Below are 20,190 nucleotides of genomic sequence, written 5' to 3' on the forward strand. Positions count from 1 at the left end.
AAAATCTGTCCTGGTTGGCCTTTCTGTGTGAGGAATTGTCATTGGGCAGACTATAATATGCTGTAAGACTTCCATACATCTGGTACTGATTTCTGTGGCATTTATAGTCACTCCACATACTTCAAACTACAGGCACATTAAATACATTGTCCTTCAAGTGTTGTTTAAGCACTAATGTTAGTCTGGCACTGGCTTTCAAGCATCAGGGAGGACTGAAGTAGTTGCACTGTCTGTGTATTTCTGGTGCATTTATAAACACACACACACACGCATACACACACATACGTGTTTTCGGGACATATCGGTACATAAGACAAAAATGTGAAAAATGGGAACATGCCTTTCCCAAGGTCCTAGAGGCTGGGGAATCAAAGTGTTTCTTCCCCATGCTTCCAGGAATATGCCCATCTGTTGAGATTTTGGCTAGGGCAAACTTTTGGTCAAACCTGATTTTAATGCTACTTGTGAGGACACTGTCAGGTTTATGTGACTTATAGGTGCAATAAAATCACACACTGATATTTCATGTTTAGGTGAATTGTGAAACCCATGGATACACACAAAATTTTCATGTATACATGACTTATAAAGACTAGGAAAGGGTAGGGTCTGTATTATTACCTTGGCTCCTGTTGGATATGCTTGAAATACCTATATAATAGACACAGGTGTACAATAGTCATGCTCATCAGTCAGGTAACCTCTGACAGAAATGTCAGATATTCACATGTTAATACAACACAGTAAAACTAAGCTTTGTAGAGACTTAAAATGAGACATAGCTAAAAAATGTGGTCAGTCTACTTTTTAAGTCTTATTGTATTGCATTTATAAATTTTGTAGTACATGTTCATGTGAATAAAGACATGGAACACTTTCTGCCATTTTTTCTTTTTTAATTGCTGGCAAAATATGTCAATTGAAACAGAACAGAAAATACAGAAATCTTGCCTCCAGGGAATTGTTACTGCAACTCATCACTGAAGTGCTATGACTGCTGCTTCTCAGTGACAAACTTAAACTTGTAGGTTTCTCTCCCCACTGTGTACTGTAGCTATCCCCACTGGCATGTCCTTGAACAATTTTTGGGAGCAAGAGATTCTGTGATTCTCAGTTCGTTACTACAGAGACTTGTGTCTGAGGAATTGCCACCTGAGTCTGGAACATAGTCAATATCTTCATAATCTGTACAATCTGAAGATTCATCAGTAGAGATCTGAAGGAAAAAGGAGAAAAAAGCCAGGTTATCATTCCCCATACAGTACCATCACATATTGTAAGTGATGACTTGTAAGAGATGAGTCATTAAAAACATGAAATTGAATTGCATTGGATTCCTAATACATTCACTACTGTGTCGTATACATTACCTGGTCACTTAAGCTTGCAGAGTTTCCATCATGAAATCCACCATCATCGACCAAGGGATGTTCAACCTTTAAAACCATTATTAATACTGTAAATACAATTGACTGAATAGACATTTTCACCCCAGTTATATTAAAGTGGAAATGTTTAAATGATTTAAATAACACTTTGAAAATATTTTGCCTCACATACCTACCTATGATGACATACTATTAAGACAATAATCCCTAAACCACAACACATCTCAGTGTGCGATTTGATGTTGATGGTGTATGATATAAAGGAGAACAATGCATAGCATGAAAATTTTCGTTACTATGACTCACCTATCGCATAGAAGTATAACTAATATTTTGAGAGAAAAAATCTGTTGCAACTTTGTCTTTCAAACATGGTGCATGAACTGGAAACAACAAGTGAATGAGAAAAAATCTGCTAGGCCCATGGAGGTTCTTGTAAAATAAATACCTTGAAAAGAATTAATTTGCATATGACCGTATGACCTATTTGCGTACTCACAGAATTATTCATTCTGGTTAACAGACTCAAAATCATCTGCCTCTCTCTCTCAAATATCTTTTTCTTGGCCTCATCGTAACGTTCCTCACACCGAGCATGATGCCGCTTTAGATTTTGCAGATGGCGGCTTGCTCTTGACTGTCCATATCAAGAATTAAATGTAAAAAACCTTAGTCCTAGTTAAGATTATACAATATTTCCTCAAATAGTGAATATCCTCAGTAAAAGAACATAACATTTTTGAATGAAGGAGAAGAAGGCAGCTGTCTTACTTGCCTTGCAGTAGCTGTCTGGTGGAAGGAGACACCTCCAGTGGTCTGGCTGACCTTAATTGAAATGACAGAGATTCATTATTTGTTTGAGATTACACAGAACTGTAACTAAAAATTATGATGCAATTAATTATAGCAAAAATAGAAATAATAGTGGTTCTAACTTCTTCTGTTGTTGTCAAAGAAAGCTCTAAACCCTACACTGATGTAAATTGATCTACTTCCCCAGAAATCCAATGGTGATATCGATGATATTGTGAACATTTAAAAAAAAAACTGATTGTTTTGATACAGTGAAAGGGCATTTCATGTATGCACGGGGGCCAACTGAGATATCTACTTAATTCCAAATAGAATAAATTAATGTGTAATTACCTGTTGGAAAGATGAAGTGGATCTCTTGCTCATATCTTGGTCTGCAGAAAGTTCAATAAGGATCTGAACGCTTGATGTCTGCAACAAAACACAACAATACAGTGTCAGACATATTCTCCACTATAAATCCTGACTAATTAATAGACAAATGATCATACTTGCTTCAGTGAACATAATTCACAGTATGATCTATGCGCATTATGCCAAACTCTATAGAAACTGCTAACACTGTTCATCATCTGCTACCCAAAAATATGAGGACATGTAACACACACTGTACAGTCGTTGGGTCAGACAATATGGGGACATCACCTGAAACACACTCAAGTCTGTCACATCCTAAAACAATATGAGGACATGTAACACACACTCTACAGTCGTTGGTCAGGCAATATGAGACATCACCTGAAACACACTCAAGTCTTTCACAGCCTGAAACAATATGAGGACATGACGACTGAACACATATAGAGTCCATGTTCCTGACTTCTAACTTCTTCTGTTGTTGTCAAAGAAAGCTCTAAACCCTACACTGATGTGAAATGATCTGCATCCCCAGAAATCCAATCATGTAAACTGATCAACAGATGTAACATGGACAAAAATATTACCAAAAAGGACTAAAAATAAAGAATTTTGTGAGAATAAAGATTAATTTGATGCTTTAAGGGGAAGTCGGAGCTAACAAATGGTATAGCCAATTTCTTTCTGCTACGCTATTCAAAAACAGGTGATGCTAATATTGATATTGTGAACATTTCACACAAACTGATTGTTTTAATACAGTGAAAGGGCATTTCATGTATGCAATGGAGCCAAATGAGACATCTACTTAATTCCAAATAGAACAAATTAATGTGTAATTACCTGTTGGAAGGATGAAGTGGATCTCTTGCTTGCTTCTTGGTCTACAGAAGGTTGAGTCAGGATCTGAACACTTGGTGTCTGCAACAAAACACAACAATACAGTGTCAGACATATTCTGTACTATAAATCCTGACAAATTAATGAACAAATGATCATACTCGTTTCGGTGAACGTAATTCACAGGAGGATCTAGGCGCATTATGCCCAACTCTATAGAAACTGCTAACACTGTACATCATCTGCTACCCAACAATATGAGGACATGTAACACACACTCTACAGTCGTTGGGTCAGACAATATGGGGACATCACCTGAAACACACTCAGTCTTTCACAGCCTAAAACAATATGAGGACATGGTACACACGCTCTACAGTCGTTGGGTCAGACAATATGGGAACATCAACTGAAACACACTCAAGTCTTTCACAGCCTAAAACGATATGAGGACATGACGAATGAACACATATAGAGTCCATGTTCCTGACTTCAAACATCTTCTGTTGTTGTCAAAGAAAGATCTAAACCCTACACTGATGTGAAATGATCTGCATCCCAAGAAATCCAATCATGCAAACTAATCAGCAGATGTAAGATGGACAAAAATATCAGCAAAAAGGACTAAAAATAAAGAATTTTGTGAGAATAAAGATGAATTTGATGCTTTAAGGGGAAGTCAGCGCTAACAAATGGTATAGCCTATTTCTTTCTGCTACGCTATTCAAAAACAGGTGATGTTAATATTGATAGTGTGAACATTTCACACAAACTGATTGTTTTAATACAGTGAAAGGGCATTTCATGTATGCAATGGAGCCAAATAAGACATCTACTTAATTCCAAATAGAATAAATTAATGTGTAATTACCTGTTGGAAGGATGAAGTGGATCTCTCGCTCATATCTTGGTTTGCAGAAAGTCGAGGCAGGATCTGAACACTTGGTGTCTGCAACAAAACACAACAATACAGTGTCAGACAGATTCTATACTATAAATCCTGACTAATTAATAGACAAATGATCATTCTTGTTTCAGTAAACGTAATTCACAGGACGATCTAGGTGCATCATACCAAACTCTATAGAAACTGCTAACACTGTACAGCATCTGCTACCCAACAATATGAGGACATGTAACACACACTCTACAGTCGATGGGTCAGACAATATGGGGACATCACCTGAAACACACTCAGTCTTTCACAGCCTAAAACAATATGAGGACATGTAGCACACGCTCTACAGTCGTTGGGTCAGACCATGAGGACATCAACTGAAACACACTCAAGTCTTTCACAGCCTAAAACAATATGAGGACATGACGACTGAACACATATAGAGTCCAAGTTCCTGACTTCAAACTTATTCTGTTGTTGTCAAAGAAAGCTCTAAACCCTACACTGATGTGAAATGATCTGCATCCCCAGAAATCCAATCATGTAAACTGATCAACAGTTGTAACATGGACAAAAATATTACCAAAAAGGACTAAAAATAAAGAATTTTGTGAGAATAAAGATTAATTTGATGCTTTAAGGGGAAGTCAGAGCTAACAAATGGTATAGCCAATTTCTTTCTGCTACGCTATTCAAAAACAGGTGATGCTAATATTGATATTGTGAACATTTCACACAAACTGATTGTTTTAATACAGTGAAAGGGCATTTCATGTATGCAATGGAGCCAAATGAGACATCTACTTAATTCCAAATGGAACAAATTAATGTGTAATTACCTGTTGGAAGGATGAAGTGGATCTCTCGCTCCCTTCTTGGTCTACAGAAGGTTGAGTCAGGATCTGAACACTTGGTGTCTGCAACAAAACACAAAAATACAGTGTCAGACATATTCTGTACTATAAATCCTGACAAATTAATGAACAAATGATCATACTCGTTTCGGTGAACGTAATTCACAGGAGGATCTAGGCGCATTATGCCAAACTCTATAGAAACTGCTAACACTGTACATCATCTGCTACCCAACAATATGAGGACATGTAACACACACTCTACAGTCGTTGGGTCAGACAATATGGGGACATCACCTGAAACACACTCAGTCTTTCAGAGCCTATAACAATATGAGGACTTGGTACACACTCTCTACAGTCGTTGGGTCAGACAATATGGGGACATCACCTGAAACACACTCAGTCTTTCACAGCCTATAACAATATGGGGACATGGTACACACTCTCTACAGTCGTTGGGTCAGACAATATGGGGACATCACCTGAAACACACTCAAGTCTTTCACAGCCTAAAACAATATGGGGACATGACGACTGAACACATATAGAGTCCATGTTCCTGACTTCAAACTTCTTCTGTTGTTGTCAAAGAAAGCTCTAAACCCTACACTGATGTGAAATGATCTGCATCCCCAGAAATCCAATCATGTAAACTGATCAGCAGATCTAACATGGACAAAAACATTAGCAAAAAGGACTAAAAATGAAGAATTTTGTGAGAATAAAGATTAATTAGATGCTTTTAGGGGAAGTTAGAGCTAACAAATGGTATAGCCAATTTCTCTCTGCTCAGCTATTCACAAACAAGTAATGCTAACATCGATATCGTGAACATTTCACACAAACTGATTGTTTTAATACAGTGAAAGGGCATTTCATATATACAATGGAGCCAAATGAGACATCTACTTAATTCCAAATAGAATAAATTAATGTGTAATTACCTGTTGGAAGGATGAAGTGGATCTCATGCTCACTTCTTGGTCTGCAGAAAGTTGAGTCAGGATCTGAACACTTGGTGTCTGCAATAAAACACAAAAATACAGTGTCAGACATATTCTGTACTATAAATCCTGACAAATTAATGAACAAATGATCATACTCGTTTCGGTGAACGTAATTCACAGGAGGATCTAGGCGCATTATGCCAAACTCTATAGAAACTGCTAACACTGTACATCATCTGCTACCCAACAATATGAGGACATGTAACACACACTCTACAGTCGTTGGGTCAGACAATATGGGGACATCACCTGAAACACACTCAGTCTTTCAGAGCCTATAACAATATGAGGACATGGTACACACTCTCTACAGTCGTTGGGTCAGACAATATGGGGACATCACCTGAAACACACTCAGTCTTTCACAGCCTATAACAATATGGGGACATGGTACACACTCTCTACAGACGTTGGGTCAGACAATATGGGGACATCACCTGAAACACACTCAAGTCTTTCACAGCCTAAAACAATATGGGGACATGACGACTGAACACATATAGAGTCCATGTTCCTGACTTCAAACTTCTTCTGTTGTTGTCAAAGAAAGCTCTAAACCCTACACTGATGTGAAATGATCTGCATCCCCAGAAATCCAATCATGTAAACTGATCAGCAGATCTAAGATGGACAAAAACATTAGCAAAAAGGACTAAAAATGAAGAATTTTGTGAGAATAAAGATTAATTAGATGCTTTAAGGGGAAGTCAGAGCTAACAAATGGTATAGCCAATTTCTTTCTGCTACGCTATTCAAAAACAGGTGATGCTAATATTGATATTGTGAACATTTCACACAAACTGATTGTTTTAATACAGTGAAAGGGCATTTCATATATACATTGGAGCCAACAGAGACATAGACTTAATTCCAAATAGAATAAATTAATGTGTAATTACCTGTTGGAAGGATGAAGTGGATCTCATGCTCACTTCTTGGTCTGCAGAAAGTTGAGTCAGGATCGGAACACTTGGTGTCTGCAACAAAACACAACAATACAGTGTCAGACATATTCTCTACTATAAATCCTGACTAACTAATAAACAAATTATCATACTTGTTTCAGTAAACATAATTCACAGGAGGATCTAGGCTCATTATGCCAAACTCTATAGAAACTGCTAACACTGTACAGCATCTGCTACCCAACATTATGAGGACACGTAACACACACTCTACAGTCGATGGGTCAGACAATATGGGGACATCACCTGAAACACACTTATGTCTTTCACAGCCTATAACAATATGGGGACATGGTACACACTCTCTACAGTCGTTGGGTCAGACAATATGGGGACATCACCTGAAACACACTCAAGTCTTTCACAGCCTAAAACAATATGGGGACATGACGACTGAACACATATAGAGTCCATGTTCCTGACTTCAAACTTCTTCTGTTGTTGTCAAAGAAAGCTCTAAACCCTACACTGATGTGAAATGATCTGCATCCCCAGAAATCCAATCATGTAAACTGATCAGCAGATCTAACATGGACAAAAACATTAGCAAAAAGGACTAAAAATGAAGAATTTTGTGAGAATAAAGATTAATTAGATGCTTTAAGGGGAAGTTAGAGCTAACAAATGGTATAGCCAATTTCTCTCTGCTCAGCTATTCACAAACAAGTAATGCTAACATCGATATCGTGAACATTTCACACAAACTGATTGTTTTAATACAGTGAAAGGGCATTTCATATATACAATGGAGCCAAATGAGACATCTACTTAATTCCAAATAGAATAAATTAATGTGTAATTACCTGTTGGAAGGATGAAGTGGATCTCATGCTCACTTCTTGGTCTGCAGAAAGTTGAGTCAGGATCTGAACACTTGGTGTCTGCAATAAAACACAAAAATACAGTGTCAGACATATTCTGTACTATAAATCCTGACAAATTAATGAACAAATGATCATACTCGTTTCGGTGAACGTAATTCACAGGAGGATCTAGGCGCATTATGCCAAACTCTATAGAAACTGCTAACACTGTACATCATCTGCTACCCAACAATATGAGGACATGTAACACACACTCTACAGTCGTTGGGTCAGACAATATGGGGACATCACCTGAAACACACTCAGTCTTTCAGAGCCTATAACAATATGAGGACATGGTACACACTCTCTACAGTCGTTGGGTCAGACAATATGGGGACATCACCTGAAACACACTCAGTCTTTCACAGCCTATAACAATATGGGGACATGGTACACACTCTCTACAGACGTTGGGTCAGACAATATGGGGACATCACCTGAAACACACTCAAGTCTTTCACAGCCTAAAACAATATGGGGACATGACGACTGAACACATATAGAGTCCATGTTCCTGACTTCAAACTTCTTCTGTTGTTGTCAAAGAAAGCTCTAAACCCTACACTGATGTGAAATGATCTGCATCCCCAGAAATCCAATCATGTAAACTGATCAGCAGATCTAACATGGACAAAAACATTAGCAAAAAGGACTAAAAATGAAGAATTTTGTGAGAATAAAGATTAATTTGATGCTTTAAGGGGAAGTCAGCGCTAACAAATGGTATAGCCAATTTCTTTCTGCTACGCTATTCAAAAACAGGTGATGCTAATATTGATATTGTGAACATTTCACACAAACTGATTGTTTTAATACAGTGAAAGGGCATTTCATGTATGCACTGGAGCCAACTGAGACATCTACTTAATTCCAAATAGAATAAATGAATGTGTAATTACCTGTTGGAAGGATGAAGTGGATCTCTCGCTTGCTTCTTGGTCTGTAGAAGGTTGAGTCAGGATCTGAACACTTGGTGTCTGCAACAAAACACAACAATACAGTGTCAGACATATTCTGTACTATAAATCCTGACTAATTAATGAACAAATGATCATACTTGTTTCGGTGAACGTAATTCACAGGAGGATCTAGGCGCATCATGCCAAACTCCATAGAAACTGCTAACACTGTACATCATCTGCTACCCAACAATATGTGGACATGCAACACACACTCTACAGTCGTTGGGTCAGACAATATGGAGACATCACCTGAAACACACTCAGTCTTTCACAGCCTAAAACAATATGAGGACATGTAGCACACGCTCTACATTCGATGGGTCAGACCATGAGGACATCAACTGAAACACACTCAAGTCTTTCACAGCCTAAAACAATATGAGGACATGACGACTGAACACATAGAGTCCATGTTCCTGACTTCAAACATCTTCTGTTGTTGTCAAAGAAAGATCTAAACCCTACACTGATGTGAAATGATCTGCATCCCCAGAACTCCAATCATGCAAACTGATCAGCAGATCTAACATGGACAAAAACATTAGCAAAAAGGACTAAAAATGAAGAATTTTGTGACAATAAAGATTAATTAGATGCTTTAAGGGGAAGTTAGAGCTAACAAATGGTATAGCCAATTTCTCTCTGCTCAGCTATTCACAAACAAGTAATGCTAACATTGATATTGTGAACATTTCACACAAACTGATTGTTTTAATACAGTGAAAGGGCATTTCATGTATGCAATGGAGCCAACTGAGACATCTACTTAATTCCAAATAGAACAAATTAATGTGTAATTACCTGTTGGAAGGATGAAGTGGATCTCTTGCTTGCTTCTTGGTCTGTAGAAGGTTGAGTCAGGATCTGAACACTTGGTGTCTGCAACAAAACACAACAATACAGTGTCAGACATATTCTCTACTATAAATCCTGACTAATTAATGAACAAATGATCATACTTGTTTCAGTAAACATAATTCACAGGAGGATCTAGGCTCATTATGCCAAACTCTATAGAAACTGCTAACACTGTACAGCATCTGCTACCCAACATTATGAGGACACGTAACACACACTCTACAGTCGTTGGGTCAGACAATATGGGGACATCACCTGAAACACTCTCAAGTCTGTCACAGCCTAAAACAATATGAGGACATGTAACACACGCTCTACAGTCGATGGGTCAGACCATGAGGACATCAACTGAAACACACTCAAGTCTTTCACAGCCTAAAACAATATGAGGACATGACGACTGAACACATATAGAGTCCATGTTCCTGACTTCTAGCTTCTTCTGTTTTTGTCAAAGAAAGCTCTAAACCCCACACTGTTGTGAAATGATCTACACACCCCAAAATCCAATTATGTAAACTGATCAGCAGATGTAACATGCACAAAAACGTTAGCAAAAAGGACTACAAATGAAGAATTTTGTGAGAATAAAGATCAATTTGATGCTTTAAGGGGAGGTTAGAGCTAACAAATGGTATAGCTAATTTCTTTCTGCTAAGCCATTCAAAAACAAGTAAGACTAACATTGATATTGTGAACATTTCACACAAACTGATTGTTTTGATACAGTGAAAGGGCATTTCATATATGCACTGGGCCCAACTGAGACATCTACTTAATTCCAAATAGAATAAATTAATGTGTAATTACCTGTCTGGCTCTTCTTTTTGACATGCTCTTTCCTTCATGTACTCCTCAACCTGCAAACATGTAGATGAGAAGATGACAAAAAGTCAACGAGACCAGTACTTATTTGAATCATAGAGGACTTTTAAATGGTATTATTCATAACTCATTTGCTGATCATGCTAATAGATCAGTGTAAACTCTGTGCAAATGTCATTAAACATTAAAACACTTTAACAAATAATATTAATCTACCAAAGCACCAACTTAAAAGATAAATACTGATTTTAAATCATCATAAAACTGTACTCTACTTGTACTGAATTACTAGTATCATCAATTTGTGTTAAATAGGAAAACATCATCTAAATTCCAGAAAGAAAAAAAAAACAGTTAAAAACAACTTTGACTGTCTCTGCAGTTGAAGATAAAAAAGTTTGTTTGGAGAATTGTCCCTTTAACTCAGTTTTGCATTGTTATGAACAGTTATATTCAGCAACAACCTCTACTATCTGCTTTTGAAGATTAAACAAAAGTAATTAATTACCATTTATGATACATCCCTTCCAGTTTGTTTAGGTCCACTGCGTGTGTGAATTCCGTTTTGCTAATTAGCCTGCTAATTATCTTATTAACTGTCTCTGCAGTTGAAGATGAAAAAGTTTGTTTGGAGAATCGTCCCTTTAACTCAGGTTTGCATTGTTATGAACAGTTATATTTAGCAACAACTTCAGTAATTAATTACCATTTATTATATATCCCATCCAGTTTGCTAGCTATTAGCTAGCTAATGAGCCAACTTTACCTCATGAGGTTGGTGCATCGACGTCAAAGGATTAAATGTCTTCTGAGCGCTGAAGGTCCCGGATGTGCCGTTCACGAGAGCTCCGCTGCAGTCGTATCCGGGGCTTTGCAATTAGGTTCAGTCTATCGCCCAATCAGATGCCGCATCACTGACTGACTGACTGACTAACCATCCAACGCTGATCTCAAACGCAATCATTGTGTAAAGCTAGTTGCCAGCTGCAGTTGTATGATCAAACGGAAACAAAACTGAAACCTAGTATAAGACTGAACTGTGTATATAACGCTAGAGGGCTTTTATTTTGAAAGGAAGAGATACAGGAAATTGTTAATGCAGGAACTTCACCAGTCACGGACTTTCCTCGTCGTGTTTACAGCCGAAGCTCAGCAGCACACACCGGAGTTCAGGTAAGAACAATGCTTCTAAGTTGTTGAGAGTTGTCACGTTGTCATGTTTTGCAAACTACTGTTACAGTCAATCTGGTTCCGGTTGTATGGGAAACTGTTCTTAAACAACACTTCATAGGCATGTGAAAATGTTTTTCCCACTGTCCTGATTGTGGTGTGTTATATAGTGTGGTGTTTTAAAAATGTCCTAATTTGTCATGAAAACAAGAGCAGCACTTCTGGACCTCCAGAAAAGAAAGTAGTATAATGTGTTGTTCTGAAGGATTTTACAGTTGCTCAGTGAATGAAGTAACTTAATTACCCACTTTTAATGACTAAATTAATTACTAAATGAAGCTGGCATTGTGTACTGGTCGGTTTTTAATAGTGTTTTAATAGTTGTTAAACATCTGCACTTTACACAAGGCTATATTGTTAAAAGTATAAGGAAATTTTAATTTAAAATATGATTAATGAAGTGTTGGCTATGTCAATCAATACTTATAGGTACACAAAGGGAGGAGAGACTGACCCTGATGATGACCATATTGAACTGGATGAGAGCAGCAGCAACAGGAACCTCCCAGTTCAACCTACTTTTGCTGTACCTAAAGGTTCCTAAGGTAGAATACTAATTAACTAAAAATGTTACTAACCCACCATATAGCAATATGTGAATTGCTCTTTTATATTGCTTGCCTGCTGGAATGTTGTTGTCTCTTAGAACATTTTGGGTGACAACAAGTAAAGCTTGACCACCTCAGTATGTTATTTCACAGTTGTCAATGCTTAAAGATCAAAACACATATACTAAATTTACATTACTTTGGGTGAGTATTTTATAAATGTATTTGACAGGGCTGAAGAGCAATAGATTTTGACATACTCAAAGGGAAGGCCACACTACTCACAGGATGTCTGTAATCAAGTTCAATCTGTGTGAGCTCATGCTTCCTGCCTCAACCAGTGCAGTGGACTGTCCTTCCTGGTAAACATATTTTCTGGACTGCAATAACTATATAAAATGTATCTTGATTTTCAGAATGTAAACATTTGAATGCAATAGGAAAAGGCTATAGATATAAACAACTGGTACATGCTTGTTTGCTCATGGTCATTTACTGGCAGGCGTTGTTAAGTACTAGTGGTTCTGTATATCTGTTCAGTTAAGATATCTAAAGTGCTAACTTTACCTTCAATATATTGTTCATGCACAACCCCAATTCCAGTCCAGTTGGGACGCTGTGTAAAATGTGAATAAAAACAGGATGCAATGATTTGCCAATCTCATAAACCGATTGTGGCGCTCTGCTCCCAGTGTTCCCCTACCGTTATATTCTTTCTTTGAGCAGAGCCATCAGCACTTTGCTTTTCTTTTCCAACCAATGAACTTTCTTCATAGAGAAGATACTGCAGCATTTTCTGTGTTAATTGCTGGAATCTGTCCCTCAGGAATGTCTTCTGTCACTTGCAATACTCGAGCGTGATTTTGTATCCGAGCTGCCCTGAGCAGAGTTCTCCACACTGCATGAAAAGTGGGATATTTGTCAGTAAACAGCAATGTAAATTGCTGTGCAAGTTCGCGTTGACAACTCAGCTTCAGATTCCTGGTCATTAGTCAACACTCTGAGGTGAAACCAGCTTATCTCTATCATCAGAGCAGTGGATGATGCACTCCATTTGTGGTTGCTGTGGTGGTGGGCTGTTACTTAGACTACTTGTTCACTGGTGGCCATGTTCAGCCAGCTTTCAATTGCAACATACAATCAGAAATCATCATTACTTTGATGCAAAATATGAAATCCTCTGTCAGTACTTTTGTTCCATGTGGACGACAACAGAGAGTTCCACAAACATCTAACTAATATTAACTAAATTAATCAATCATCATATCATGTACATGAACAATATATTGAGGGTAAATTAGCACTTTAGATATCTTTACTGAACAGAACCACTAGTAATTACCTCACCTTCCAGTAAATGACCATGAACAAATAAGCATGTATGAGTTGTTTATCTCCTTAGCCTTCTCCTATGGCGTTCAAATGTTTACATTCTAAAAAGTAAGATATATTTTATGTGGTTATTGCAGTCCAAAAATGTCTATATGTTTACCATGAAGGGACAGTCCACTGCACTGGTTAAGGCAGAAAGCATGTGCTCACACAGGTTGAACTTGATTAGCCCTGTCAAATACAATTACAAAATACTGCAATGTAATGTAAATACATGTACATGTAAACACATTCAAAATCAAGTAACAGAAGTACCATGCAGAAAGATGTATGTGCAGATTTTGACCCTAGAGGACTGTTTACATTTATACACAAGTACATACACAAGCTCAAACGTACAGTTGTGGGAACAAGAGGAAAAACACAATTTTGATTTCAGCATTGATCATGAGGATTAACTTCCACAGACTCATTTTGAAACTTTTTACATTTCCAGACATTTCTCAAACAAGAGCTGCCGGCCCTGCACAACAGATCCTGAAGACCTTCCCTCGCACTCAGCATGGTCAGCGTATTCAGCTTATACATTCTCACTGTGAAATTGAGAACAGTAACAACAATATCCTAGATTCTTATTAAGAATATAAAATGTTGTTGTTATTGTTCTCAATTGCACTGTGAGAATTTGAGTGGTGCTTATTCACGTAAGACTGATTACTATACAGAACACTGAGATCTTTACTGTACAGAGCTAAGCACTAACTATTGAATGAGAGTATATGATATTGTTGTTCACTGTGAGAATTTATGGTGCTGCTTATTAGGGTTGCAAAATTCCTTGAATGTTCAAAATTGGAAACCTTCCATGTGAATCAAAGGGAATATATGGGAATTTATAGGAATTAACATGAATAATGGGAAATTTGCAAAATTGCTGGTTAGCCTTTAACAAGGAATTTAAATGTAGTTAAAAAATATCCTGCTTATATCTTAGTTAAAACAACAAGATTTAATACAAATTCAGTTGAATGCACAGAGCAGGGAAATAATTCAACTGAATTTGTATTAATTCAACTGATTTAATACAAATTCAGTTTAATTCAACTGATTTAATACAAATTCAATTCAACTGAATTTGTATTAAATCAGTTGAACTAATTCAAATTCAGTTGAATTGCTACCCTGCTCTGTGCATTCCTCAATCACAAGCACAACTAATTTCTAGTATCCTGCACACTACAGCAGGACTATTGAAGCTACATTACTGCATGCAAGTTTAACAAGCAAATAAAAGTAAATCAGATATGCTAATGTAAGCTAGCTAACATCATTTCATTGACAATTTAAGAGCCTAGCTATCATGGTGCTAGCTAGCTCAACTGTGATGTGTTTCTTCTGCCTTCAGCTGGCCTTTTTTCATACAAGAATGTAGGTTATAGTTTGATTTAGCATACTGATTGAGTGTTCATCTATTCATCTAGCCTTTCTATTCATTTATACAGCATTTTTTTTCATATCTTTATTGGGTTATCTAGACACAATGTATGTTCAATCAGTAAGGATACAAAAAACAAAAACAGGAGGGGTGAACAGTAGCCAAACCAACAAAAAGTAAAAAGGGGCAATTAGAGGAGGGACCCACAATGCTTGGGGAAAAAAACAAAAATTAACTATAACAGTTTGTGTATGTTGTGCCTGGTGTTCGACCACCATATCATCACACCAAGACTATTACTGGTGTCTTTCAGATCCTGACTGGGAAAAAAAAGGAAAAAAGTTACATCAGTGTATCTTAATTGGAACCATCTATCTTAATCATCAAATGATGGAATGGAATTGAGTAAGTAAAGAATGGGATTCCAAGTTTTATCAAATTTGTCGGAGCACCCCCTAATACTGTACTTGGTTTTTTCTAAGTGTAGAAATTACGTTAGATCCTTTAGCTAAGAGTTAGGGGTGGGAGGATTCTTATCCTTCCAAAGAAGTAAAATACGTCGGCGGGCTACCAGAGATGCTAAAGTGATAGAGTTGCTTTCCCTATTGGTTAAGTGTGTGAATTCTTCAGGCACACCAAAGTTGGAGGTTAAAGGACTCCAAAGCTGTTTAGAGCTTTTGAAAGAGTATTGTAGAAAGAGGACCAGAATGAGCTTAATCTCGGACAGGAAAAAAACATGTGTGTATGACTGGCTGAAGACAGGGAGCATCTGTCACATGTATCACTTGTATTAAAAAGTTTTATTCAAGTTTAGCTTTGGAAAAATGTATTCTATGTAGGACCTTGAACTGAATTAATGTCAGACTGGCACAAGATGAGGTGGAGTTAACCCTGTCAAGGGCCCTTTGCCACCATTCGCCTGACAAGGTTACCACCTAGTTCCTTTTCCCATGAATTCCTAGTTGCCAGTGGGGATGACAATGATGACAAGATTATTTTCACCACAATTGAAATGAACCCACAGACTGCAGGGAGAGAAAGAATTATATCAATGAGAGTACGAGATGGTTTGTGGGGGAAGTCGGGGAATTGCAACGAACAAAATCTCTGGCTTGAAAATATCTAAAAAAAAATGGAAGGGCGAATTTAGTTCTCAAAGGAGATCAAAATGTCCTTGTCGAAAAGTTGATCAAAATTCACCAGCCCTTTCTCTTTCCACAGAGTGTAAGTTGAATCAAGGCCGTGGGTGGAAATAAATGGTTTTCACAGAAGGGCATCAGTGGGGAAAGAGAGGTGATTTTGAAGTGCCGTTTAAACTGTTTCAGGATTTTTATAGTAGTCAAGACAATTGGGTTGGAGGTGACTTTAGTAGGGTGTGCATTTAGAGGGGAACATATTAAAGCTGATAAAGAGATGGAGTTGCATGAGTAGACTTCCATCTGACACCAGTCTGTGCTGGGGGAGTTGTACCAGGTATAGATTTTTGGAATATTGGCTGCCCAATAGTATGCCCTGAAATCCGGCAGAGCAAGGCCACCCTCATCCTTGGTTCTTTGCAAAATTGAGTACTTTGCCCTTGAAGTCTTTCCCGACCAAATGAAATGTGAAATGATCTTATCCAATTCTTTAAAAAAAGTTTTGGGCAGGTATATAGGTAGACACTGAAAAAGAAATAAACATTTTGGTAGGACATTCATTCTGATAGAATTGATTCTACCTAGAAGCGGCAATGGACTAAGTTATCTAAGAATTTGTTCATTGAGGTAGTGTCTGAAGAGGCTTCTGATTTATATAAATCAGAATAATATGAAGTGAAAATATTTATCTCGGTTGGGTCTGTAACTGAAGTTTGGGGGTTCTTACGAATTTGTGCAATGAATTGGGAAGAGGATTGATGTTTTAGTTGCCTTGCCAGTAACCGGCTAGCCGTGTTTCCATATTCATAATAAGTGCCCTTTGTACCCCTTAAAAGAAACTCCACTTTGTTTGTGGAAATGGGGTCAAATTCAGTCTGTAATTTAAGTCTCTCCATCTACAGAGTGGGATTGGCTGAAGTGGAGTGTTGTCTGTCAATTTGAAGAGTTGTTTCCATCAGTTCAAGTTGTCTTTGTTTTTCACCCTTTCGTATCCTCGCTTTATATAAGATAATCTCTCCACATATTACCGAAGGTTTCCCACAGGAGAGAAGGTGATGTAGAGTCAGATTTGTTATTTTCGAGAAAGCGTGAAATCCTGTCAGAAATAAATCCACAAAATTTGTCGGATGATAATAGCCCAGTGTTTAATCTCCAGGTTGAGTGGCTTTTGGTTTTAGGGACTAGTTCTAAATCTAATAAGAGGGGGGCATGGCCTGAAATAATTATTCACATTGTTTCACTGAGGGTAATAAAATCTTATCAAGAAAAAAGTAGTCTATTCAAGGGTATGTTTGATGAACCTGGGAATGAAATGAAAACTCTTTCGCTGTTGGGTGGAAAAAACGCTGCACGTCCACACTGCCAATTTGATCTGTGAATACAGATACACATTTAGCTGCTTTGGATTGAGTTAGTTTTCTTGAACACAATCTGTCAAGTGTGGGATTGACAGATAAGTTAAGATCCCCTCCAAAGATGAGTTGATGTGTATCTAGGCTTGGAATGGATAAGAATAGGGAAGTCATAAAATTAGGGCAGTCCCAGATGGGGGGCATAAACACAAACCATAATAACAGGAGTTTGGAACAGCACACCAACGACAATAATATAACGGCCATTGGGATCAGATATGACCTGTTCTGATGAGAACTGTACTTGCTTGTGCAGAAAAATAGCTGTGCCTCTTGAGCAACTATTGAAGTTGGAGTGGAAAACCTGTCCAACCCAGGGTTTTCGTAGTCTGGTGTGGTTGCATAGACGAAGATGGGTTTCTTGTAGAAACGCAATGACTGTTTTCACACTCTTAAGGTGTGAAAGTACTATTGTCCTTTTAATAGGTCCACCAAGTCCCCTGACGTTCCAGCTCATGAGCCTGATGGTTTGTAACATGTCTTTCTGGCTTATGTCAGTCATGGAATCAGTGCCAAAATATCAATCCTCCAAGTGCTCTGATGATATGGTGCCTTAGCTGAGTCATTTCAGTACTTTTAAGCAAAGTAGCAACAACATATACAGTGCCATCGTGAGAGTCTAAGGAAAAAAAGAACACTCCTCTACCAAAGATATTCAAAAAAAGAGAAAAGGCAGATGTCCTTAGTGACACCTTCAAGTTCAAAAGAAACTGACATATTTGTCCTAACCTCATCTTGAACACTGATGAGCATGCAGGAACTACTGCTTTACACAACCGATTGAGTTGATAGGAGTTTGCTTCCTTTTCAGCTGTGAAAATGTGTACACCTCTGATTTACCATTTGACAGCGTAAAAACCTTAGTGTACCAGTTTTCCGTACTTAACAAAAACCAATTGTGCTCTTCATAGGTAATCTTTGGACTAATGTTTAACAGCACAGTCAAATCCTACCAGGCAGACCAGTCTGCCTATAACTTCAGTCCAGTTTTCATAGAGCACCAAAAAAGTTAAAGGAGATGTGTAAAGAGACGTTATGTTTTCACTTACTGCTGAGATTACAGTAGAAACAGTAGTCAAATATGCGACGGTGACCCGTAACCGCGCCGGGTATATCAACCCGAAGCGTATCCCATCCTTATAAAGGAGAGACTTAAATTTGTTGAATGATGCCTGTTTCTTGGTGAGTGAGGTGCTGAAATCCTCAAAGATCCTTATGGGATAACCCTGGTAGGAGATGCTCCGTGTTTTCTTCACCCATAGCAGCACTCGCTCTTTCTGGATGTGTCTGTGAAAGCGTACAACAATGGGCTGGGAACCCTGTGCTGGCTTCGGCCCCAGACTGCGGTGAGCTCGGTCCAGTTCAAAGCTAGTATCCAGTAAAGCATCTCCGGTCACCTCCCTGAACAGCGTAGTCATGAAGAGTCAAGCATCAGTCCCTTCCGCTCCCTCTGGGATGCCAATCACAAGGAGATTCTGCCGTTTGGATCATGAAACCAAGCTGCCAGCTGTAGCTTTTCATTCATCTGAGTGGTGGTCTCCACCTTGGATTTTAGTGTGGCCACTTCGCGCTGCAGAGTCGTCAGGTCACCTGAGTGGGAAGTGAGGGTTGTTTCCATTGCGGAGATGGTAGCTGTGTGTGAGGCTATGGTATCAGCGATCTTTTGGAGAGATGCTTTGATAGGAGACATGGCAGTATTCAGGGAGGTGGTGAGCTGTTACATCGTTGCGTATTTTCTCGAGTTCACCGATGACCATGTCCAGTGTTAACGGTTGGGCTCCACCTGTTGCTACACTGCTACCATCTACCTTGCTAGCGTCTTTATAGTGCGGGCTGAAGTGTTGAGTCAGCTGAGGCTGGCTTTTGCCACGGTTCCCGTGGGATTTACTTATTTCAGCTTCAAAAATGTTACGCCGAAAAGAAAATAATTCAAAAAGTCTGAGTGTTATATTTATGCTTGCTTATGACAGAGTTTGTATGAATTACCCCACATTTCCCATTAATTCCCATTTATTCACATGGTAAGTTTCCAAATTCCCCAGTTTAACTTCCTATGGAAAGTTCCCAGAAATGTTTCCACCCCTTTGCAACCCTACTGCTTACTGTGCGTAACACTTGTTTACTACAGTGTTGAAGAGTATTGATTATAATTATTAAAAATGTAATAATTCTAATAAATATTGCATATATGATTATTGCCAGTGCTTTAAATAGTGTTGTTCCTTCACAATACATTGCACCCACTTAACATGCCTTAGGCTACTGTTGGTGATATTACTTATTGCACCTAAGACCCAGATGTTGATGATAATTATTATTATTATTATTATTATTATTATTTGACTCTTATTGTATGGAATATGTGTATTGCAGTAGTGCTTCAAATGTGTTAGTGTGTCTGAACAAAGTGACATATAAGGACCCGCAGAGTGACGTCACTGAAAGTGTGTTAAAAGTGTGT

General features: G+C 38.1%; 1 protein-coding gene and 1 long non-coding RNA gene across 13 annotated transcripts; one reads left to right on the forward strand and one right to left on the reverse strand.

Annotated features, from left to right (window-relative positions):
- Nucleotides 1–284: 284 nt before the first annotated feature.
- Nucleotides 285–11,514, reverse strand: LOC115576670 (uncharacterized). 12 transcript variants are annotated; one of them, XM_030409247.1, is made up of 14 exons: nt 11,403–11,514; nt 10,622–10,671; nt 9,755–9,832; nt 8,891–8,968; nt 7,929–8,006; nt 7,060–7,137; nt 6,098–6,175; nt 5,136–5,213; nt 4,270–4,347; nt 3,402–3,479; nt 2,535–2,612; nt 2,160–2,213; nt 1,371–1,436; nt 285–1,216 (listed from the first exon to the last, which is right to left on the reverse strand). In XM_030409247.1, the coding sequence occupies exons 2-14, from the start codon at nt 10,643–10,645 to the stop codon at nt 1,055–1,057; spliced, it is 1,008 nt and encodes a 335-aa protein (XP_030265107.1). In that variant the 5' UTR covers nt 10,646–10,671; nt 11,403–11,514; the 3' UTR covers nt 285–1,054. The 12 variants fall into 12 exon arrangements, with proteins under 12 accessions (XP_030265107.1, XP_030265108.1, XP_030265110.1 ...); XM_030409248.1 differs by having other exon boundaries at nt 11,343–11,430; XM_030409257.1 differs by having other exon boundaries at nt 971–1,216; nt 2,164–2,213.
- A 183-nt stretch (nt 11,515–11,697) lies between these two features.
- Nucleotides 11,698–19,926, forward strand: LOC115576706 (uncharacterized). Its single transcript, XR_003982915.1, has 3 exons — nt 11,698–11,809; nt 12,296–12,411; nt 14,243–19,926. It is a non-coding gene; the product is annotated as an uncharacterized LOC115576706 (long non-coding RNA).
- Nucleotides 19,927–20,190: the final 264 nt, after the last annotated feature.

The sequence above is a fragment of the Sparus aurata genome, chromosome 24 (genome assembly GCF_900880675.1).
Source record: "Sparus aurata chromosome 24, fSpaAur1.1, whole genome shotgun sequence".
NCBI classification, from domain to species: Eukaryota; Metazoa; Chordata; class Actinopteri; order Spariformes; family Sparidae; genus Sparus; species Sparus aurata.

What these genes read in the sequence shown, in the direction of transcription:
- LOC115576670 (XM_030409247.1), bottom strand. Translation starts at nt 10,645, where the DNA reads ATGTCAAAAAGAAGAGCCAGACAG. An exon ending in CCACTTCATCCTTCCAACAG is followed by an intron (nt 7,138 to 7,928) that starts GTAATTACACAT and finishes GTTTTGTTGCAG; the next exon opens with ACACCAAGTGTTCCGATCCT. An exon ending in CCACTTCATCCTTCCAACAG is followed by an intron (nt 6,176 to 7,059) that starts GTAATTACACAT and finishes GTTTTATTGCAG; the next exon opens with ACACCAAGTGTTCAGATCCT.